The 25,328-nt window shown below is 41.2% G+C and overlaps 1 protein-coding gene across 4 annotated transcripts in view; it reads right to left on the bottom strand.

The window, feature by feature from the left end:
• The window catches only part of LOC119657613, a 168,080-nt gene that overhangs the window by 11,347 nt on the left and 131,405 nt on the right, over nucleotides 1-25,328 (bottom strand). For all 4 annotated transcript variants that reach the window (XM_038064613.1, XM_038064611.1, XM_038064614.1 and 1 more), the window contains 4 exons: nucleotides 2,384-2,507; nucleotides 2,170-2,310; nucleotides 1,864-2,107; nucleotides 1,339-1,798 (listed from right to left, as the gene is read on the bottom strand). In XM_038064613.1, coding sequence (XP_037920541.1) covers nucleotides 1,339-1,798; nucleotides 1,864-2,107; nucleotides 2,170-2,310; nucleotides 2,384-2,507 — 969 coding nt within the window. The remainder of the gene's footprint in view (nucleotides 1-1,338; nucleotides 1,799-1,863; nucleotides 2,108-2,169; nucleotides 2,311-2,383; nucleotides 2,508-25,328) is intronic.

Raw genomic sequence — 25,328 nt, 5'->3', positions numbered from 1 at the left:
ACAATCCATATTGGATCAGGGCCTTGAAGTACACTGTAGGAGGCAATGTGGTCAGCATTGCCCAGATTTGACTCAGGTGCTCATTCACAGCTGAGTCGACTGGTATCCGACGTCAAATCACGTTACAAATCACATTGCCACCAATGAGATTTGGACCGTGACCTTCCGTATGACAGCCTTTACAGTCAATCTTTACTGTCAATAAACTGTCATCCGCCTCGGCGACGCAAAACTCCAATTTTCCCAACTTTTCGACATGCGAGCTAGGGATACCGGGTCATGGTGCATTTGAAAGCTCGTAAGCACTCATTGTGCATTGCTTATTACTCGTTTAGTATCCATCCTAATGGGGCCCATACATTGTTAAACAAATTACGCAACGCATGTTGTTGGGCAATAATTTGCCAATATATGGGCGTGTTTGATGCGTTCGGCAAATATTTGAAGAGTTTCAATCTTGAAATCTTTTGCACAACCGAAACGTTCGCGGAACGCACTTTGCTGTATATGGGCGATTTCCACTTCGTTGCGAAATATTTTTTGGCTGACTACTTAATTATAATTGACATGCATTTCAACCCTAACTTCGGTGGGGATGGAAAGCTTATAGAGAGGGAAGGAGGAGGTGGCCCACATTAAGCTCATAGGGCTCATCTCCCTTAAAAAGTTATGATCTCTCAAAGGGGTCAAGTTTGAATTTTCAAGCCTATCCCGTGAGGGAGATAGGATGGGGTAGATATGTAGAAGAAAAAGAAAGGTCCCCCTTTGTAGTCCTGGTAAAGGATTGCCACCTTTAAGTGCCATTGATGTCAAAAAGTAAGGGTTTAATTTTGAGACCTATCCTTGCAGTCTTAACGAAGAGTATGAAGGGAGATGCGAGAAAGCCAAAGATCCTTTCTCTCGAATCCCGTTCAAAAAGCGAGGTGGTCCCCCCCTTTAACAAAACCTTACAGGGACTCAGACGGGAGGTGTTTTCATATTATCATGGTAAAGTTGGTTTTACCAACCCTACCCCCGGGGAGAGAGAATGAATGAAGAAAAATATCTAGTCTTTCTACTGCTGCCGAAAACCCATAGCGTACCCTACTCGTTAAAAATCACGATGCACAGTGTAGGGGCTATTTTCGTGTAATAAATAAATATAAAAAAATATTAGTAGGGCACTCATCGTCGCGATGGGCAAGGGGCTAAAGAGGAGGCTGATCCTTGCTCTCCACCTCTTCCCACACCTACCTGGGTGTCCAGATACCAGATATCATAAAGCAGTAAACAACTTTTGCTTAGGAGATATTGCATCCCTTAACTGCGTGTTTTGTTAATATATATAATATTACTTACACCAAACAAAATCAGTTATAGCGCCGACGAATAAGTTTGAGCATCCAGTCTGAACACGACCTCCGTTGGGATAAAAGTCCACATCACCCATAGGTTGCCAGGATCCGAGCCCACCTAAGATTAAGTTTTCTCCATTGGAGTGAATTACGTCCACAAATTCGGCGTCTGTATTATCCAATCGTACTTTAGGATGCTGTGATTCGAATAAAGGTCCAGCAGGATCTAGTCCTGTTATTCGTTTCAACCCGGGAAGCTCCGCTCCAGCGAAGCCGGCTGCGTGTGCTCCTAAACTGAAACCTATAATGTGGGTTTTCGCCAGGTTTAATCCTTTGTGTTCTTGTAAATTCCTCAACAGCATCGCCAGTTGTTTCCCAACTAATCGAGTATTGGCTGCAGCTCGGACATAGTTTGGTAAAGTTGCTCCATTTTCCCAATCGACACAAATCACTATGCAATTTTCCTGAAAGATGATGAAGCATATTATGTTTCGGTGTCTGCAGACTATTGAATTTGCGTGTTGCTAACCACAGCCATAAGAGCAGTCTTCATCTCATAAATCCACACGTGTGGGCAGGCAGATCCGAAGCCGTGCACAATCACTCTGGTTGAAAGCTCATCAAATCCGTCCATGTCTTCCATTGTGTAGGCAAATTTAGAAAATGCGGAGGTCGGTTCTTCCTCAATGCTTTCATTTAGTGATTCGTTTGAAGACTTTTGAAATGCCTCGGTCATATTGACAAACGGTAGCTCCAACAATGGCTGCTCGCTTCTACAAAATGAAGTTGATAAAAGGTAATATTTGACATCAATTTCTAGATTACACAATGTTACCTGTTTTTCGTGGAGTAGAAGTAAAATTTTGTGTTGATTTCCTCTGGTGGTGACGGCAGCATTTCCAAGTAGCTGAACGGCCCCGAGTCTTCGAAGCATCCAACTTCATTGTAGCAGACTTTCTTAACGGCCCTCTTTTTCCTGTAGATGTAGGCGATTGGCATTATCATTCGCTTATACACAATATAAACTGGAAAATTTCTTTGAAAAGTACCTTTGATGCTTATGAGATTTAATGGACCATTCCGCCATCGACTGCTGCACCGCTTTTATAATTTTTGCATCGTTAACTTCGTCAAGTGCTTCTTGTTGTGCTGATGGCCACTTGATTCGGGTCTCTGTGAAACCATTAAAAATAAATTGAGAATTTGTAATAAATGCATAAAGAGTAAAATTGTAACGTAAGTCGTTAGGTATTGTATGCAACCATAATCATCTAGAAAAGGAATTACTGGTCACTTGGGAATTGAAAACAGTTTAAAAATTTAAATTGCTATTCTCTACCCGTCTGCCTTTCACACATAATTTAGTTCAAACCTGCTGTACTTATCCGCACGAAATTCGATGGGTGCCGGAATATGTGTACATGGGTGTCTAATTCTACATATTGGCTAGCACTCTTTGAAATAGGCTTTAGTTCTGACGTTGGTTAGGTTGACGGAGAGGAAGCTCTTGAACTATCCAATCGAAAAATCGGTAGAACTGGGGCATTTACATCGTGGGCCCGAATAAGTGTCCCACTTTTTTGAAGCACGGTTATTTGTATGCAATTCTGTAGATTGTTGTCATTAACCGAGTAGGGTTTTGACAATATCAATAGTAATTAATTACTAGACGCTTCAGGTATGAAAGGTTTTGTGTATTTCTTTTATAAAGAGATTTGAGTGTGCATTTGTCCCATTAGCATGTAGCACGTAAAATATGCATATATTATGTGGAAATTTACACTTTTAAGTGATATTGACATTGATAGTCTTGAATTTGCAGAGAAGCGACAGTTTTCACCTAGTATAACTTTGTTAGTAATGGTGTGATTTTCACCAAGTTTGGCAAAATTATGCGTGATTTTAGGGTGAACTTAAGGGGGTTCTCCTGTCAATTATTAAAAATTATAGTAATGTACTATTACTAACTTTATTTGAACGGGCATCGGTATGAAGGGTATTTCGGAGCCTAGGCACCATATAGTGGCAGCCCCCTGATTTTTTTCAAATTTCATTAAAAAAATGATCACTTTCAACCCCCGCACTCCCCACTTTTTCAACAAATATCAAAACTAAGACCGGCTTTGAAAAGTACTAACCGAGACCTTTCATTTAATATCCCACATATTTGATGAAAAAAAATTTACACCCCCCTTTTGCATGTATGGGGAAAAAAAAGTTCCGCGGCAACATTTAAAACAAGTCGGGAAACCGGAAGCAGGGCGCTTCAGGTATGAAAAGTTTTGGTTGCTTCTTGTGTGAGTATATTCGAGTGTAGAACTATCCCATTTGTACGTAGCCCGTTAAGAATATGCATCTAGCATGTCAGATTTAGTACTTCGGGTTGTAAATTTACACGGTAAAGACAACTTTAAGCTACTGTAACTTTGTTACTAATGTGCTTCATATTATATTTTATATTACTACCAACTTTTATAACTCTGAGATAAACTTAAGGGGGGTTTTACTCAATTTTCCCAAAAATATTGTAATATACTATTATTAACTTAATTTGGACAGATATCGATGTGGAGGGTATTTCGAGACCTGGGCACCATATAGAAACAGCTTCATGGTTTTTTTTCAGATTTTTCGGTTAGGTAGTTTCTGTGAATGGGTCCGTTAAAGAAATCATCATTTTCCACCCCTCAAAACTAAAACCGGCTTCGAAAAGTACTAATGAAGAGCTTTCATTTGATACCTCACATGACTATATTTGTGTGAGCAAGCAGGCTCCCGGTCGCCGATATCCTTCGACCGCAGAGCCTCGTTGGTGGACAACTTGGCCACCTTGGGATACTATGCTACAAGTGATTTGGATCTGGAGAAGGAGCTGTTCAAGCGAAGTACGATCTTACCGAGAACACCAATAACAAGACTAAACAAAGATGGACTGAAGGCAGATTTTTGGACAACAAAAACCGTGGCAGATGCTCGACAGGAGGAGGTGCTCCAAGAACAAGGAAGGGAGTCATTCAAAAGAAGCTCTTCAACTTTGAGATCTCCACCAATGATAAAATGAAGGATAAAGTACAGGCAAGGGCAACAAACGCCAAAAGTGAAGGACCGTGTAGAAGGAGTAACCCTGCCGGTACTTATAGAGAGCAGAGTCCCGATCCGGAGGAATTACCCTTCACCCAACTTGGGGCAAAAATAGTTGAGCTGTCCGAGTTTATCACGGTTAAGCACAACGTGCACCAAGCCATAAAGAATATGGTGAGGGCTATTAGAGCCCTCTATAATAGATCACAGATGGAGGAAAAGAATGATAAAGATACGCCAAACCCCACTGTGCCAACAGTGTTACAAGCAACCCAAGCGACACCTAACCGTACAACCATCGAATCCCGGCGAAATAAACGAGTACATGAAAAAGAGGGGGATCTTCTAAATAATCAGCAGGCTCCTAAGAGAAAAAAAGGCGGACAGGAAACTCTGAAAACCAGCACTAATAGCTCTGAAGGAGGAAAGCGTACAGCGTACGTAGAAAAGTCGACCAGGGTTGTAAAGCCCAAGACAAACGGAAACGATGGATGGACTAAGGTTACCAGAAAAAAAAACGAAAGGAAAAGCAAAAGTGCGAATCCGTCCAGATGGAATTGTTATCTCCAGTAAGGGCAATCTGCCCTACGTGGAGATACTCAGAAAGGTTGACTTTTCTCGACCTAAAAGATATGAGCGGAAATGTGAACCGAATCTGAAGAACCCAGAAAGGGGACCTCATGTTCGAGCTGAAAAGATCCAGCGTGCGCAAAACTGATAGCTTTCGCACTCAAGTGAAAAACTCACTTGAGGAGAATGCCGCAGTGCACTTCGTGAAGGTATTCACCAGCAGTATTGATCGATCTGATCGATGCAGAAGGGCCATATTCCCAGGGAGTGCAATAGGGACCCCAAATGCCTATTGTGCGAGGTGAAGGAGGCACAGGATCACCGGCATATTGCCGGAAGTAGTAAATGTCCGGAATTTAGGAAGGCGCTCACTGCAATGAGAGCTTATTTAAATAAACCTGAATCATTGCAGGGTCGCTCAGGATTTACTTGAGTAGACTACGTTCGAATCTGAGATGGAAATCGCCATCATAAGCGAACGGTATAGACACCATCACGGTGGCATTTGGGTCACAAATTCGACTGGTGGAGCGGCGATATGGGCTTGCGGTCGACATGCCATACTATGTACTGCAAGTCAGGCAGCCAGTGGCTTTGCGTGGGCGAAAATAAGTGGTGTATATGTATACAGCTGCTACGCCCCACCAAGTTTGACACTGCCTGAATTCGAGCAAATTCTTGATGATCTTGTTCTCAACGCAAGGGGACGAAGTCCAAAGGTGATTGCTGGTGATTTTAATGCTTGGGCCCTAGAGTGGGATAGCAGAGAATCAAATGCTAGGGGGTGCAGTTTATTAGAAGCTTTTGCGCAGACGGACATGGTTTTGGCTAACGAAGGTGCTGTAAACACTTTCAGAAAGGAGGGTCAGGCTCGGTTGTAGACTTGCCCTTAGTCAGCGCTGCTTTGAGATATGTGTCGAGCTACAGGGCAAAGAGCTCTCATGCCCGAAACCGAAAAAGATTTCAGGCTGGTCTGCAAAATATTTGGATGAGCAGACCTTCATAGAGGTGTGGTTAGATCAACCTGATAAACAGGCGCTTCAACGGAAAGAGCCGTCCATCTGGCACAATGCATCGCCAAAGCATGTGACACGTCCATGCCTAGAAGGTGTTCATTCCCCAGTAGAAGACCAAACTACTGGTGGAATGATGAACTGACCGGCCTTCGATGAGCCTGCCACCGAGCCAGAAGAGCGGCTCAGAGGACGGTAGGTAGAGTCGATTAGGGGCAAAAAGAGCGCGCCTATAAGGCAGCCTACAAAAACCTCAAGCTCGCCATCCAGCGAAGCAAGAGGGAATGCTTTAAGGAGCTCTGCTCAGAAGTCTCATTCTCTTGCTAAAAATCATCCAGGGGTTATTCTCCCAGCAAGAGGAGAATACCGACACATTCCAACCACTTCTGAATACGACGGCAATTCCGCCAGTTACCAGAGACGCGCTTTTTAAGGTTTTGTGTGAAACAAAACCTTATTAGAATGGTGACGGTGTCTGTCTGTCCGTCTGTCCGTCTATCTGTCTGTCTGTCTGTCTGTCTGTCACACCCGATTTATTCGGAAACGGCTAGACCGATTGTCACGAAAATTGGTGAGAGTATGTAATCTGGTGATCCCTTTACATGCAGTAAGTGGCGCCATCTTGCGTTAAGTTTAAGGGGGGGCTCTCCGTATATGTGACTGGAGGGTGCAAATTTTTTTTCCACAGAATGTAGCCAAGTAGGGTATCAAATGAAAGGTCTCAATTAGTACTTTTCGAATCTGGTTCAATATTTGATATTAGATGAAACATAGGGGAGTAAGGGTTGAAAATATGACCCACAAAAAGTGTAACAGGTCTCGTTCTCAGAACCTATCCAACCGAAAAATCTGGAAAAAATCACAGTGGTGCATCTCTACGAAATCTAGGCCTCAAAATATATCCGGTTCCGATATCTGCACAAATAAAGTTAATAATAGTATATTTCCACATTTTAGAAATTTACCCGGCACCCCCCCTTATGTTCATCCCAGAAATACAAAATTTGGCATGAGTGTAACGAAGAATATAATGCACAGTTTGGTCAAGTTTGAAGAAAATCCAACTATTATTAACAAAGTTATTGGGGGTGAAACTTTACAATTTTTTGTGAATTTCGTGCACTCTACAACCCGCATGACGTCATCATCACATATCAATTCGTCAATACCACAACGAAATGAATTCTTATGAATTGGGTCGCAGACAATTATTTTGTTTTAGTTTTTTAGTTATTTGTCAACCAGACATGTGTATATGTAGGTATATAATATATGCGTGCTAATGAACTTTGCGGCTAGTGCCTAATTCAGATAGATATAAGACGTAAATCGGAAATATGGCTACGATAAATTTAGATACGTGCATATATGTGTACAGCAGGTAATAGGCAGTTTGTTTGTTTAGGGTGAGCGTGATATCTATGGCTCTAATATGTACGTATGTCTCGTAGTTTGGAAAAATATGAAGGATTATGTTGGATTTGTAGCTATATACGGACAGAGAAATCTGCGTCTCTTACATAAGATGAACACAAAACCTTTATACCCGAAGCGCGAGTTTCCGGTATTCCGACTTGTTGATATCTTAGGTAGAATAGGAGGCAATAAAGCGCCGGGCCTGGACGGAGTACCGAATAAGGCCCTTAAGCTTGCGTGAAATCCAGGCCGGACATGTTCGCTGAGTTGTTCGAAACGTGCATGTCCGAGGGGATATTTCCAGCGGCATGGAACCGGTAAACCTCCAGGTGAACCATCCTCATACCGACCCATATTTCTCCTGGACACGGTGGGGAAAACGTTAGAGCGGGTAATCTATAATAGATTACTCCCGGTTGTTGAGAGCCAAGGCGGCCTTTCAGATCGGCAGTATGGGTTCCGTAAAGCCAGATCAACCATTGATGCCATCAAATTGGTTAAATTGTGTCCGGATAGCTGAGTGGTTAGAGCACAAGGCTGTCGTACGAAAGGTTGCGGTTCAAATCTCACTCTTGGCAGTGGAATTTGTATCGTGATTTGACGTCGCATACCAGTCGACTCAGCTGCGAATGAGTACCTGAGTCAAATCAGGGTAATAATCTCGGGGGAGCGCAATGCTGACCACATTGCCTCCTACAGGGTACTATAATCCCGTAGTGTACCGTTACGGTCTTGAATGAAGTGCTGCACTACAAGGCCCGGATCCAGTATGGATTGTTGCGCTAACGATTGGAATCTAATACGGAAATCTTTAGCGAAGGTTGGTATTCCCGCCTATCTCGCTGCTATCGTCGATAGTTATTTAACTGAAAGGAGGCTCTGGTATGACACCGATGACGAACCCCAGGAGCACGTTGTTTCTGCGGGTGTCCCGCAAGGCTCCGTATTGGGCCCACTACTGTGGAACATCATGTACAACGATGTACTTAATCTTCCTCTTCTGGGGGAAGCTACAGTGGTGTGCTACACTGACGACATAGCGGTGGTTGTTGTCGCAAAGCATCTCGAAGATGCTGAGTTGTACTCAAGCGAGGCAATCGGTGCTGTTAAAAGTTGGCTAAAGAGCTCTGGTCTGACACTTGCCGAGGAAAAAACGGAAGCGGTCCTCATCACAAAGCGCTGAAAGAGAAATTACGCCTGTATTAGGATCGGGAATCATACCATCACTTCCAAACCGACCATCAAATACTTGGGGGTGGTGATAGACAGGAAGCTTAGCTATAAGCAACATGTGCGGTATGTTTGTGACAAATCATCAACTGCAAGTATGGCCTTGGCAAGGATGATGCCGAACGTGGGAGGACCACGGCATACCTCTAGGTTCCTTATAGCCAGGGTGGTGACCTCGATCATGTTCTATGCAACCCCAGTTTGGAGGGAGGCGTTGCGGATGTCAGGGAACGCTACCAAACTGAGTTCAGTCTACTGGGGGACAGCCCTGAGGGTATGCTCTGCCTTCAGGACTGTCTCAGATGATGCAGCATTCGTCATCTGTGGAATGATGCCGATTGACATCTTGGCAGATGAGATGGCGAACATACACAATGCGAAGCCAACCTCTTCTTCATCGGGGACGAAGAAGACCGAAAAGGAGAGATCCATAAATAGATGGCAAGAGCGGTGGGAACGCTCAGGAAAGGGTCGGTGGACTCACAGGCTCATTCCTGCTATCAAGGAGTGGTTGGAGAGACGACACGGTGAAATTAATTATAATCTCACCCAGTTTCTCACGGGGCATGGAGGATATCTCCAATACCTTCACAGGTTTCAATTGGAGACCTCACCCGACTATCCAAATTGAGATAGAGTCCCAGAGGACCCAGAGCATGTATTCTTCCACTGTCCGAGATTTTCGGAAGAAAGGAGGAATCTAGAGGAGACTCTAGGAGAAGTGCTGGTACCAGAAAATCTGGTGCCGAAAATTCTAGCACATCAAGAGAATTGGGATGCGGTCAATTGCATGATCGCATCGATGCAAAATAAACTGCGAAAAGCAGAGGAGAGGAGAAAAACACGGTCACGTGCGCCACGTATAGAAGAAAGGTGGCAAAGCTAGAGTGAGCTAACTCCACCCCGTGATGTAATACCTTATGGTAGTTCCGCGGGGCAAGGAGGGAGTCGGGGGTGGTTTTAGTGGGTAAAAATCGCACACGCTGGTCTGTCCAGACCAGTGTCATTTGAAGATTTCCACCTCCTCAAAAAAAAAAAAACAGACAGACAGACATTGAACCGATTTTAATAAGGTTTTGTTTTGCAAACAAAACCTTAAAAATAGTAAACGATGAAAAAACAATAATTGATTAATAGTAGAAAACTAAATACATTCATCCCTCCTCTCTCTATATACTTCGTAAAACGTTCGTACAAACTATGAAATGCTCCTCTCTCTATACACTTCGTAAAACGTTCGTACAAACTATGAAATGCTCGCTCAAAGTACTGCCATCACATTTGCTAAATCGATTGGATATCTTCAAAACTTTCTCCTTTTAATACCGCTTTCAGTTGAAGAAACGCGGGGTAAGATCAGGTGAGTAGGGAGGGTGTTCGATGACAGTAGCCTTTGCCTAAGAATTGATTAATATTGAGGAAGGAAATTGATGTCGCATTGCCGTGCAGCAAAAACCATTTACGACCGCCTCGCATCTGTCTTCGTATTAGACGAATGCGATTCAACAAAGGCTTCAATACCTCTTCATTGAAGGCACCAGCTGTCCAGGGGGCAGGAATTCCTGGTAGATAATTCCTCGCAAGTCGGAAAACGCTATCAATGTGTTCGTTTTAGGAATGATGGGGTCCTAAGTCCGCATCAACTTAATGCAAGACTAGACCAAATGGGAAGCAACTTACTCCCTCTGTCCAGGTCCACGGACCCCTCGCTTAGGGCTTGCACCCAAACTTCTCAAAAAAAGTGAAGCGATGGCGGCTTTACGGTTTCTTACCAGGGCAGAGGCAAATCGTCAGACGCTGCCTCACCTCTGCCCTGGGAGCAGCGTGACCGTAGCGGCTCGCAGATGTTGCGTGCTCCTGCCCTGGTAAGAAACCGTAAAGCCGCCATCGCTTCGCTATCAATGTGGTTTTCACTTTGGATTTCACAGCATCTAGCTTGGTTGACCGATCTCTCTTTTCAGTTGTTTGACGTTTCGTGGATGGGTCGTGCTGCATCATTTGAAACATTTCTGATGCATTCTTTCCGCACTTAACAGTTGAGCCGAAAATTTCGTAGGCTAACACACAGATGGCGCTACTAGTATTTAATCCATATGATTTTTAGTTAACCCTAACCTTCAGAAAACACATGTATAAATTTGACAGCTGTCGGACTATTAGTTTGTGGTATAAAGCATTTTGAGTGAGGCAACTTTTGTTAGTTTGAAGAAAATGGATAAAGAGGAATTTCGTATGTTACTGAAGCATTGCTTTTTGGCGAAAAAAAAAATACTGTTGAAGCTAAGGCTTAGCTTGATAAATATTATTGGGACTTTGGCCCGGGAAAGCTAACCGCTGAGATGTGGTTTGCTAAGTTTAAATGAGACAAAGTGAGCACAGAGGACGATTCACAGTGGATGCCCAAAAGGGGCTGTTAACAAAAAAAAAACCCTTAAAAAATGCACAAAATAATTTTGGATGACCGCAAATTGGAGTTGATCGAGATAACTGAGGCTTTCTCTGCATAAATGTTTGGGTATGCGAAAGTGGGTGGCGCGCGAGCTCACAATCGACCAAAAACAACAACGGGTTGACGATTCTGAGCAGTGTTTGAAGCTCTTCCTCCATAAAAGCCGGAATTTATGCATCGATATGTGACACTGAACGAAATATGGCTCCATTATTTCACACCTGAATCGAAACGATCGTCACTTGAGTGGACTACACGCGGTGAACAGACTCCAAAGCATGGAAAAACGCAACAATCGGCTGACAGGGCTTTGACATCAAAATTTTGGGATGCACGTCACGGTTTAATATTTATAAACTATCTAGAGAGACTATTACATAGCGTTATTGGAGCGTGAAGGATGAAATCGCGGAAAAAGGGCCCCGTTTGAACAAAAAGAAAGCGCTGTTTCATCAAAACAATGCACCGAGCCCCAAATCGATGAAAACGATGGCAAACTTACATCTATTGAGGTTCAAATTGTTTCAGCATCCACCGTATTGTCCAGATCTGGCGCTCAGCAACTTTTCCCTAAAAAGAATACTCATTAAAAAGGAATTTAGCGCAGATGAAGAGGTAATCACCGAAACTGAGGCCCATTTTGAGGCTGAAGATAAATCGTATTATAAAAATGATATGGACAATTGTATGTATCGCCCTCGAATGCAACTCTATATATATAAAATGTTGTTGCAAGTGATAGATTTCGAGACCTTTCTACCGATTGCCATGAAAATTGGAACATGTATGTATTTTTTAATGGAGAAGGTTTACACCTTCACACTGACTGACCTGCCAGATCGACTTCTAAGTCATATTGCTGGAGTTGCTCAGGGAATACAATACATGCTTTCAAATGGAATAGTTTGGAGCGGCGAAGTTTGCAAAGTATGGTAATTTCACTCCCACATTCGAGTTGCGAGGACAAGAAGAACTATGGACTTTAACGTAAATGCCTGTCATGTAGACATAATTGCACGGTCCTCTTCAGACATAGATTGATTTGGCGGCTAAAATCAGAGTCCCGCCGAGATTGGCACTGCCAAAGTTTATATTGACTACATTAGAGGCCTATCTACGTAACACCTCCGCCGCAATTAAGGGGTACGAGTTGCACAACGTAACTCTAAACTAGAGCTCACAAGGAACTCTGCTTGCGATATGGGCACAATCATCTTGAAACCCAATTAACCGAGGTGAGGGCACATCGACTAAGAATTCCTCTGAAGCATATGCGTCTGACAGTAATCCCGTTTCTGATGGTGCCAAATAACCTCCGCTATGTAAAAAATACACAAAACCTTTCAATACCTTCCTAATAGTGCTATAGACGGGATGAAAATACAGTAGGCTCGGGCTACCGTGAACTTGCGATATGTGAACAAGGAAATGCGCAACTAAATGGTTGGCTATTGAAATTGAGAAGGTAGTAGATAGTAGTAGTAGTAGTAGAAGTAGAAGGTAGCGATTTCTTTGCCAACTAGAAAGAAATGTACCGATCAGCGGCGATATAATTAAACAAAAATCAATAATATTAAAATAAAACTTTTTGAGTGCAAAGGATTTTCATGCCAGTGATGCCTGCCTGGCTACAGCGTTTTAAAGCGCGATATAGTATTCGAGTTTTGAAAATCAGTGATGGAAAAACTTTCATCCCAACCAGAGTTTATGGATTCATACAAAAGTAAATTAAGAGAAAAAATTACAGAGTTAAACTGAGCAAACACCAGTTATACAATGCTGATGAAACCGGTTTATTTTGGAACTTATTGCCCGATAAAACGTACGTTTCGTTGACCGAAAGGACTGCACCCGGGATGAAAACGGCAAAGCAGCGGATAACCTTTGGTAATTGTGAAAGCTAAGAACACTAGCAGTTTGATAATCCGCTGATATATAGAAATACGAAAAAAGCATAGATGACTACGGGAATTTTTATTAATTGACCAAATTTCTGTGATTTTTATGCGGCCGTGTGACGCCTTTCATTCATCTAATGGACCAGAATGCTTTGCGACACGCAAGACTTTATTATATAAATATTTTGTTGAGTGCTTGCTTCCGTGCTCCTATCTAGGGTCGAAAATCACAAGCGATAACAGCTACGATGATGAAATCCGCGCACGGTTGTTGTCAGCCAGCAGAGCCTATTTCAGCTTACAAAAACTATTCCGCTCGAAATGTTTCACCATAGGGTCAAAGTTCTTACTGTACAAGACAGTGATCTTGCCAGTCCTCACGTATTCCTCGGAGACTTGGGTTCTTAGCAAGAAGAATTGCGAACTCTTGGCCGCGGTCGAAAGAAGAATCCTCCGAAGAATTTTTGGCCCTCTACATGAGGATGGACGATTGCGTAGCGTATATAGCGACGAAATCTATGAGCGATACCATAACCGTCAGGTTGAGAATAAAATCCGCCTCAATAGATTACGGTGGGCGGGTCACTTAATCCGTATGGATGAGGATGATCCCACCCGGAAAGTCTATAAGGGCAATATCTATGGTAGAGGTAGACCCTGCCTAAGATGGAGTGATTGCCTAGGTCAGGACGCCAGAAAGCTTTTAGGGATATCAGATTGGTGGACCTCGGGATGTCTGGAGTTCCTTATTAAGGCAGGTCTAGACCCGATACCGGTTGTTGCGCCGTTGATGATGATGAGTTCTGTGCTCAAAAATAGAAAATAAGGCGTTGGCGAAACTCTTAAAAAATTGAGTTTAAAAGAGTTTAATTCACTGGTGTGAAGAATATGGTGGCATCATCATCATCATCAACGGCGCAACAACCGGTATCCGGTCTAGGCCTGCCTTAATAAGGAACTCCAGACATCCCGGTTTTGCGCCGAGGTCCACCAATTCGATATCCCTAAAAGCTGTCTGGCGTCCTGACCTATGCCATCGCTCCATCTTAGGCAGGGTCTGCCTCGTCTTCTTTTTCCACCATAGATATTGCCCATATAGACTTTCCGGGTGGGATCATCCTCATCCATACGGATTAAGTGACCCGCCCACCATACCCTATTGAGCCGGATTTTATCCACAACCGGACGGTCATGGTATCGCTCATAGATTTCGTCATTGTGTACGCTACGGAATCGTCCATCCTCATGTAGGGGGCCAAATATTCTTCGGAGGATTCTTCTCTCGAACGCGGCCAAGAGTTCGCAATTTTTCTTGCTAAGAACCCAAGTTTCCGAAGAATACATGAGGACTGGCAAGATCATAGTCTTGTACAGTAAGAGCTTTGACCCTATGGTGAGACGTTTCGAACGGAACAGTCTTTGTAAGCTGAAATAGGCTATGTTGGCTGACAACAACCGTGCGCGGATTTCATCGTTGTAGTTGTTATCGGTTGTGATTTTCGACCCTAGATAGGAGAAATTGTCAACGGTCTCAACGTTGTATTCTCCTATCCTTATTCTTCTTCGTGTTTGTGTTTGACCAGTGCGGTTTGATGTTGTTGGTTGATTCGTCTTCGGTGCTGACGTTGCCACCATATATTATATGGTGAACGAGAACTGTTACACTTTTTGGGGGTCATATTTTGAACCCTCACTCCCCTATGTTTCATCTAATATCAAATGTTGAACCAGATTCGAAAAGTACTAATTGAGACCTTTCATTTGATGACTACATTCTGTGAAAACAAAATTTGCACCCTCCATTCACATGTACGGGGAGCCCCCCCTTAAACTTAACACAAGATGGCGCCACTTACTGCATGCAAAGGGAACACCAGATTACATACTCTCACCAATTTTCGTGACAATCGGTCCAGCCGTTTCCGAATAAATCGGGTGTGACAGACAGACAGACAGACAGACAGACAGACAGATAGACAGACAGACAGATGGACAGACGGACAGACAGACACCGTCTCGATTCTAATAAGGTTTTGTTTCACACAAAATCTTAAAAACGGGTGGCTATTACAATGTTTGGCCTGCCCGACCTTCTCTGGCATTACTTTTTTCGGTGTATTTACTTTACACATAGATCTTGACAATTCATGATTGAAAAACTGGACATATATTTGAAACAAGTCGGGAAACCGGAAGCTGGACGCTTCAGGTACGAAAGGTTTTGTGTATTTCTTCGTATGTAGCACGTAATATATCAATATATTATGTGAGAGTATCCACTTTCGGGTGATATTGACTATGAAGTCTTCAATTTTCAAAGAAGCAACAAATTTGAGATATTATAACTTTGTTAGTAATAGTGCGATTTCCACCAAACTTGGTAGGATCATGCTCTATATTATAGCCTATATCACTGCAAAATTTCATGGTACTAGGATGAACTTAAGGGGGGTTTCTAACCAATTACAAAAAATTGTAGTAATATACTATAATTAACTTTATTTAAACAGATATCGGCATGGAAGGTATTTCGGAGCCCAGGCACCATACAGTGGCAGCGTCCTGATTTTTTTCAGATTTTTCGGTTTAGTAGTTTCTGAGAATGGCCCCCTTAAAGAAGTGATCACTTTCAACCTCCCGCGCTCCCCACTTTTCCAACGAATGTCAAAACTAAGATCGGCTTTGAAAAGTACTAATCGAGACCTTTAATTTGATACCCCACATGACTATATTTGATGAAAAAAAATTTTATACCCCCCTTTTGCATGTATGGGGAACCCCCCTTAAATTCGACGTAAAAGGATGTAATTCACTGTATGCGTGAGTGTTCACAGTTCCCACCTTTCTACCAAATTTGGTGTCAATCGCTATAACCGTCTCCGAGAAAAATGCGTGTGACGGACAGACAGACAGACAGACAGACGGACAGACAGACAGACGGTAAACCGATTTTAATAAAGTTTTGTGTTTACACAAAATCTTAAAAAAACTGCGCCTGCACCTAGAGCGCGAGAAGGCTTATTTACTTACTTATTCTAACTTAATCTAATCTATTATAATAAATAATACTTAAATCTAATTCTTATAACTAATGTTTTTATAGCGCTCACAATTTCGCGCTTAACCTCTGTGCACCCCTACCAGGCATGAATCCGGCGTGACGAAATTGAGAGTCTTATATTCAACTCAGCCATTGCGCTATTAAAAAGTCCTGAAAAATTATATGGGGACATATCGCGAGCGCTTCATTATTTATTGAATGGTGTAGTGGGTGGAGGTCAATGTTCACGTTTATCTTTATTTCACATGCCACTTGGGAGACGGTCCTATTTAGATCTGGATCTTCAGTTTCTCCGATTTGCATATGACATTCTTTCCGTCATTGCCATTAGGAATGTTGGACGCTCAATGCAGAAAATTATAACGAGTTCTAATCTAATTCCTTCGTTGTGTCGATATTTACTTGGCATTTATGGAACCACAATCTTGCATATTATCTGGGGATTTGCGGACAGTATTAACCTTTCGAAATTATATATCCATGACTTGTCGATTCATCTGTGTTCCAAATTTGCCGCTTTCGCGCATCTTGCGAGAATATCGCTTTTCGGATTTACCTTGAAACTCATCACTTTTATTTTCGTGCTAAATGAGTACAAAGTGATGTGAAGCTACAATTTGGAGCCCAAAGCCACCGAGTTAGCAGCATAGTAGGCATCTATTTAGCACCTTTCATTTTCGGTTCAAGATCGCCAGCGTTTTTGTAGTGATAGACAAAAACTGAGAGCTAGCCATACGCGGAAACGCAACCAGTTGACAATGACCTCGTTTGTAAACAGTTCGGTTGTTACAAAAACTCAGAAACCGGTCAAATTATCGACGTTCTGCTGCTGCACTTTCCATTCACGGGGCAAGAGTGCCACGGGTTAACATGTTGTTAATGAGATGCTTACAACTGTCCAGGTCAGTTGCGAGTGCATCTTGCTTGTTTTTGTGTGGATGCGGACAGATGTTTTCCGAGGTGGAGTATGGACACCAACAACGTGCCCTGAAGTGTTAATTTTGTGAAATTTCACTCTCAATACTGGATTGCACGGTAAAAGGCATGAAAAGTGGGGAAATGTGTATTCCAGTGGAAGTTACTAACATTGAAAAGTCATGTGAACATTCAACTCGCAATGTTATAAATTTGTTTTAAGAAAATTCAAAATTTGTTCATTTGTTTATTTCAAATGAAAAGAAAGCGATGAGTTGATGGTGAGAGTAACAAACTATTATATGAATAAATATTTTTTGGAAACAGGGTTTGGATCTGAGTCTTGATTATGCTATGATTTTCTGTTTTTCACTTTCTTTCTATTCACATCTAATTAAGAGATTCGGAAGTGCAAACTGGAACAAAACGGTTGATTAAATTCAATAATTTCTTTTACTTTTTTGAATTAGATACTGTTAGAAGATTGTTGTGTGAAATAAAACCTTATTAGAATCGTTTCGAGGTCTGTCTGCCTGTCACACCCGGTTTATTCAGAAACGGTGGTCTGTGAATCCCTTTACATGTAACAAGTGGCGCCATTTGTTGAGTTTTAGAGGGGGGGAAGGGAGCTCCCCATGCATGCGAAAGAGGGGTGCAATTTTTTTTTATAGAATGTCGTATATCAAATGAAAGGGCTTGATTAGTACTTTTCGGTACGAGTCTACGCTAATGAAGCTTTTTGGTAGTGCCTAATTCAGATAGATATACGTGTACATTAAACCAGCGGTATTCAATATACGCCCTTTATATGTCATATGCATGCTTTTGTACACAAAATAAACCGGGAATATGGGTACGATTTATTTATATACGCGCATAGTATGCGGTAATAGGGAATGTTTGTTTGTTTAGGGTGAGCAATATGTACGTATGTCTTGTAATTTGAATATGAAGGAATATTGTGCGATATACGAATGTAAAAAAGTGCATAGGAAGTTTCTCACAAAGATGAACATAAAACCTTTATATCCGAAGCACCGGCTTCCGGTATTTCGACTTGTTTGGTTTTGTAGGTGAATGCACAGTTTTTGACCCTCGCAACGGTTGGACTACCAACTAAATGCATGTCCACCGTCAGAGAGCTAGCCTGGAACCTTTTACCACCTTACATTGGGCTATTCCCCGAGCTATCCTACCTTGCGGAGCCTTCAAACCAGGAAATTCCTTTCACCAGCGGAAGGTGAGAGCAGGAAGAGAACTGTTAGTCCAAGGAACCTTTTGCCATCCGGTCCCTCCACGGGTCGAGCTCTATTTTCTTTGCAACGTAAAGAACTTTAATGTAATGTTGTCTGGATCCCCTGCGTTTACATAGAGCTGCGCACAAATCCCAACACACCTTCCGCAAGAGAAAAAGGTGTGATATGCGACGTCAACAACTCCATTGTAAAAACCACAAGCAGTGCCTTTTCAACCTTATGCGGGTAAGACTGAAGACCTCCATATCCACTTAGTAGCTAGGTAAGCAAATATTGGATTTTTATGCATTACAAAAATCTGCAACTTTTGATTCTAACGTAAACATCTTTCAATAACGTTTACCTACCCCTGACTTGAATCCCATCGAGCATCTCTTGGCAATGGTTGACAAAAAGATTGGGGAACGCACTTTCACAAAAACTTCCCGTTTCCCGACTTGTTAAACTTGTTAATTGTTTTTATTTTTGTGTAGTTTTGTGAAGAAAATTCGTATTTTAAATGAGCGACCACGTTTTTTTCGAATAAATATGAGCACGTTTTTTCGCTACCGTATATACACATCCATAGAGTATCTGTGGTACCAGCGGTATTCAAGCTATCTGCATATGTGAATGTATAAGTATGTATGCTTTTGTGCATAGAGTAAATCGGAAATATTATATATTTTGAATTGTTAATTATGTGCGAATAAAATAAAAACATGCATAGAAGCTTCTTTACATAAACCTTCACACCCGAAAAGTCCACAATTGCATCATATGTAGTTTTTTTTGTACATAATCGGTTCAATATCTATCTGTCCGTCTGTCTGTCTGTTACACCCGATTTACTCAGAAGCGGCTGAACCGATTGTTACGAAATTTAGTGAGTGTCCTTTTATATGCAGTGAGTGGCGCCATTCTGTGTTGAATTTTCTGGGGAGCTCCCCATACATACGAAAGGAGGGTTTTTTTTCAGAACATGTGGGATATCAAATGAACAGGCTCAATTAGTACTTTTTGAAGCTGATCTTCAAAAAATTTGTGCCCCGAAAAGTGAAACAGGTCTCGTTATTAGAACCTACCCAATCGAAAAATTTAAAAAATCACATTGATGCAACTATATGAAATCTAGGGCTCAAAATACATCCCATTCCGATATGCGCACAAATAAAGTTAATAATTATATATTGCCATGCTTTGGAAATTTACTGGAAAGCCCCCCTTAAGTTCATCCCAGACATAATCGTGAAAAGTTTGAAAGCAATCTGACTATTATTAACAACGTTATAGGAGGTCAAAGTTTCGTATTTCAGGTAAATTTATGGCACCTAAGAAATGTATGACATCATCAACATATAAAGTGAAAATATGAAGGGGGTGGTCGTGGGAACGTTTTAGTTTTCCATTTTAAGGTTTTGTGTTTACTGTCTATCTGTCTGTCTGTCCGTCACACGCATTTTTCTCGGAGACGGTTATAGCTATTGCCACCAAATTTGGTAGAAAGATGGGAACTGTGAACGGTCACGCATATAGTGAGTTACATCCTTTTACGACGAATTTAAGGAGGGGGTCCATGGGTGCATGCAAAAGGGGGGTGTAAATTTTCTTTCATCAAATATAGTCATGTGCAGTATCAAATTAAAGGTCTCGGTTAGTACTTTTCGAAGCCGGTCTTAGTTTTGACTTTTGTTGAAAAGGTGGTCATTTTTTTAATGAACCCATTCTCAGAAACTACACAACCGAAAAATTCGAAAAAATCAAGGAACTGCCACTGTATGGTGCCTAGGCTTCAAAATACCCTCCATACCGATACCTATTCAAATAAAGTAAATAATAGTACATTACTATAATTTTTAGTAATTGACAGGAAAACCCACCTTATGCAAATGTTACGTGCTACATGCTAATGGGACAAATGCACACTCAAATATCTTCATAAAAGAAATACACAAAACCTTTCATACCTGAAGCGTCTAGCTTCCGGTTTCCCGACTTGTTTTAGTTAGTTTCATTTCAGTCCAAATTATTCCAGGTAGACATTTTTTGTTTGACAAAATGACAACGGTGAAGGATGAAGGCGAGTCTCCCGAGTCTAAAAACTGGACATATTGTACCAACTGGTCTTCTAGGTTGGAGGTTGAGTAGGGCTGATCCCCCTACACGGAGAAACGAAGCTACTGAGCCACGAAGGGGACCTGGGACTTAACGGATTCTACGAAGGCGGACCCGACAACGGAAACGGGCTAACGATTTCAGAATTTTGCCGAGGAGCTGGCCAATACCCGGTTCCACTATAAGGCTGATGTAACAGCGTTACAAGAGATGCGCTGCATACCAGTTTATATTTATATATATTATAGTTGTCATCCGGTAAACCAAGTGTTCGGAGTGGGTTTCCTAGCCAGCCAAAAAATGAAACCGCTTTGAAAACATAAGGGAGAGGTATACGTTTGCGTGGCAAATTTCGAAATATGAGCCTCATTAAAGTTCACGCCCCTACAAAGGAGGTTTCAGAGTAAGAGAAAACTTATCATAGTGTGATATCGAAAACATACTTAGAAATATTTGGAAGGTCAAGTAGGGACGATATGCTAGCTCCAATAGTTTACATAAAAATACCAATGATAACGGTCTGTGCATTTTTCCACCACTTTTAATAAAATTGATCATATATAGGGGTGGCCAATATAGACTCAGATTACTATTTAGTTGGCGTGGATCGAATTACAACACCGCCCAGAATCTCCTCTTTTAATCAGGTGAGAGTGAATTCTGAAGCCATTCACAAAAAAGCCCTCCGTCACAACCACCTGAAGAACCATTACCATTGATTGATACTAAATGTAAATTAGCAATGAAATGGAAGAATGATGCATACTGAGCAATGCAACAATCTCAAAGAACGCGGGTACGTGCAGAGGCCTATCTAAAATTCTGTCGAGTGGATGAGCGGAAAAGGAAGCCGCGGAGAATTAGCAGGTCTGTGAACTCGGGGAGTACAGGGAGCAACTGCATCGCCAACAAAGCACGATGAAACCTTATATATCTCGCTGTTCATCCTGTCGCGGCAGGGACCTGTTTGGAGTGATGAGTTGTTGTTCTTGTGTGGAGTACTTTGACGAATTGTTCCAAAACCAAAATATACGCGAGTTGGAGGCCTCGCCTCGCTATAAGATATTCTCCGCTATCTTGCTAGGTCATATACCCCTATAATATCATCGGCCTATACCAAAGATGCCTCACTCCAATCAAATCAACAACAGATCAGATTTCGCGCGGCAAGGGGCTGGAATATGGCCTTCTCATCGACTTCAATTGCACCTATGATAGCATTGCTAAGGTAAAATTGTGCACGGCCATGAGGGGAATTATTATCCCGAGAAAATTAGTAAGACTGACTAGACTGACCATAATTAATGTGCGAGGTCACATAAAAGCAGCAGGATCACTCTCGAGGCCATTCAATATTAACAAAGGTTTAAAGCAAGGGGAGAATATGATCTGCTTTGCTGATGTTAGTGTGAGAGGCACCATCCTTCTCAATTCCATCCCTATGTTGCCGGTATTGATGTTATAAGATGAACAATTAGAGGTGTGCTGCCTACCTTCATCAAGATCCAGCAGCGGCGCAGAATCTTAGGCTGCATATTAATGAACACGAAACACGAAATGCATGGCAACAATAGCAGAACCACAAATCAAAGAATCAACAGCATTAAATATGCTGTTTCGCTCGAAATGTTTTACCGTAGGGTCACAGCTCTTATTCTACAGGACAGCGTGCGCCGTGGCAAAAGAAAGTTTATTGTTGTGCTAATCATTGAATGAGATGGTGCCGTAGGTAATTAAGTTTTAAGAACCTATGGTGTATGCGGAGTTGCTACTTAGAAAGGAAAAAGGAGATAATTGTTACGATTCTGAAAACAAGTCGGAAACCAGGAAGCACGGCGCTCTAGGTATTTTGTTGACTTTTATGAAAGAATATTTGATTAGACGATGGTTCCATTTGTATATAGCTCGTAATGTATATATGTTGAATATACCCGTTATTTCATTCAATGTGGTATTAATATTTTTTCCTCTTTGGGAATAGAAACTTAACGCGGATGAGGCAAGTTCGATCTACTACAACTTTTTTAATAACAGTGGGATTTCTATGAAACTTTTCAGTATGATTTTTTATTTTAAAACCTATTTTACTGCAGCTTAAAGGGGATTCAAAATATATATATTTTTAACTTTCTCTAAGCAGATATTGTAGTGACGGGTATTTCGGAGCCTAAATACCATGCGCATGGATCGCCATATTCCGTTCTGCGAACGGGTCCAACTAATGTTATAACCAGTTTAAGAAAGTACTAATCGAGGCCTCTCATTTGATACCCCACGAAGCTATATTCAGTTTCCCGTTCCGTTTTGAATTCGATATGCAACAATATAATTCACTGCAAATGGGGGAGGGGGGTTCACAGTTCGAATTTCCGCTGAATTTAGGATCAAGTGGTGTAACCGTTTTTGAGAAAAGTGCGTGTGACAGATAGACGGATGAACAGACAGACAGACAGTGAACCGATTTGAATAAGGTTTTGTTATCAACAACAACATTGGAGTGATATTGGCATGGTTCTTGTCATCGAAAAGATAATAGCTAAAGTAATCCTGAAGTTATTAAGTTTGCGCTTTTGTTCCCCATCTACTGAACTTGACTTGCTCTTCATCGATTTCGAGAAAGTTTTCGTGACCGCGTGACCAGGGAATGTATCTGGAATCCTCGCAGGATTGGTTTATAGGTTGAACCTAATCGACCTGATGGATTTATACAGCCATTTTGAAAATTAAATTAAAGCTAATCACAAATAGATCGGCAAATGCGAAAGGTAGTAATCTTACCAGAAAATAAGACTGCTTTCGAACTATCCTGAGTGCATCTTCTAATAAGCATTCTGAAACCTTTTCATGGCATTGATTCGAATAATATGGTTAGACAAAGCAAAAGTAACTAAGTAAAATGTGTACAAGCAGCTAACTGAGTTTTGACCACAGCATTGCCCATTTATTATAATTGATTGATTGAATTGGTTGGTTCTTTAATTTATTAATCTCAGTTCATTTCAAGGATTGACATTTCAAATAAACATGGAAATTTAATATTTCAGTACGAAATTAAAATGCCGAAAGTTAGGATTAATTTATTACATGCTTGAAATGAACATCATTGAAATGTCTAGGTTAGTTAAGTTTGAGGTTGCAAAAATGCAAGTCTTCGAAGGGCACGAAGTAAATAAGGAGGAAAGCGTACTTACAAAAATAATAATTGTTCGAGCGCATTGTCATTGGAACCTGGAATTGTGTTAGAACACCTCATTCAATACCGTAACGGTAGACTTGGAAGCAATGCGGTCAGCATTAGGCTCGTCGTGATTAATACCCTAATTTTACTGATTTACTCATTCGTAGCTTACTCAACTGATATCCGATATCTAGACTTTAGTTGGAATGTTGATGGTCTACCATGATATTTGACGAATGAGAAAGACGTTGATTAATAATTTCGATGTAAATGATGATGTGCAGTATTTGTAACAAACTGTAAGTTGCATTTTACTTATATTGCAAACATAAACAAGGAACTCATTTTAAAACTGTTACTGAGCAATATCGTTATTGGACTAGAACTTGCTTTTAAAGCTTTACTCGAAAATCGAAAGGAATCCCCAACATACATTAATTACACTCGTGACCAGATAAATGTTACACAGCAGCTTATAATATGCAATTGTCATTTTTTCTGTCTATAAGCTAAACTGAATAACTATTTCTTCCCAAAAATATTTTTGCATTAAATTTATGTTTTCGTTTTTTAAGGTTTTGTGTGAAACAAAACCTTATTAGAATCGAGACGGTGTCTGTCTGTCCGTCTGTCTGTCTGTCTGTCTGTCACACCCTATTTATTCGGAAACGACTAAACCGATTGTCACGAAAATTGGTGAGAGTATGTAATCTGGTGATCCCTTTATATGTAGTAAGTGGCGCCATCTTGTGTTAAGTTTAAGGGGGGGCTCCCCGTACATGTGAATGGAGGGTGCAAATTTTTTTTTCACAGAATGTAGCCATGTAGGGTATCAAATGAAAGGTCTCAATTAGTACTTTTCGAATTTGGTTCAATATTTGATATGAGATGAAACATAGGGGAGTGAGGGTTCAAAATATGACCCACAAAAAGTGTAACAGGTCTCGTTCTCAGAACCTATCCAACCGAAAAATCTGAAAAAAATCACAGTGGTGCATCTCTACGAAATCTAGGCCTCAAAATATATCCGGTTCCGATATCTGGAAAAATAAAGTTAATAATAGTATATTTCCACATTTTATAAATTTACCCGGCACCCCCCCCCCCCTTATGTTCATCCCAGAAGTACAAAATTTGGCATGAGTGTAACGAAGAATATAGTGCACAGTTTGGTCAAGTTTGAAGAAAATCCAACAATTATTAACAAAGTTATAGGGGGTGAAACTTTACAATTTTTTGTGAATTTCGTGCACTCTACAACTTGCATGACGTCATCATCACATATCAATTCGTCAATACCACAACAAAATGAGTTCTTATGAATGGGGTCGGAAAGAATTATTTTGTTTTAATTTTTTAGTCATTTGTATATGAATATCAATTACTTCAACCAGACATGTGTGTATATAGGTATATAGTATTTGCGTGTTAATGAATTTTGCGGCTAGTGCCTAATTCAGATAGATATAAGAAGTAAATTGGAAATATGGGTACGATCAATTTATATACGTGCATATATGTGTACAGTATTCGGTAATAGGCAGTTTGTTTGTTTAGGGTGAGCGTGATATCTATGGCTGTAATAAGTACGTATGTCTCGTAGTTTGGAAAAATATGAAGGATTATGTTGGATTTGTAGCTATATACGGACAGAAAAATGTGCGTTGAAGTTTCTCACATAAGATGAACACAAAACCTTTATACCCGAAGCGCGAGCTTCCGGTATTCCGACTTGTTTCGAATTTCATCTGATGTTGCACATATTATGGCACTTAGAAACTATGTAAATATAAAACAGTTAATTTAATAATGAAGTGAACGTAAAAAAACATA

The sequence above is a fragment of the Hermetia illucens genome, chromosome 5 (assembly GCF_905115235.1).
Source record: "Hermetia illucens chromosome 5, iHerIll2.2.curated.20191125, whole genome shotgun sequence".
Lineage (NCBI taxonomy): Eukaryota > Metazoa > Arthropoda > Insecta > Diptera > Stratiomyidae > Hermetia > Hermetia illucens.
This window is presented reverse-complemented; position numbering and strand designations above follow the sequence as displayed.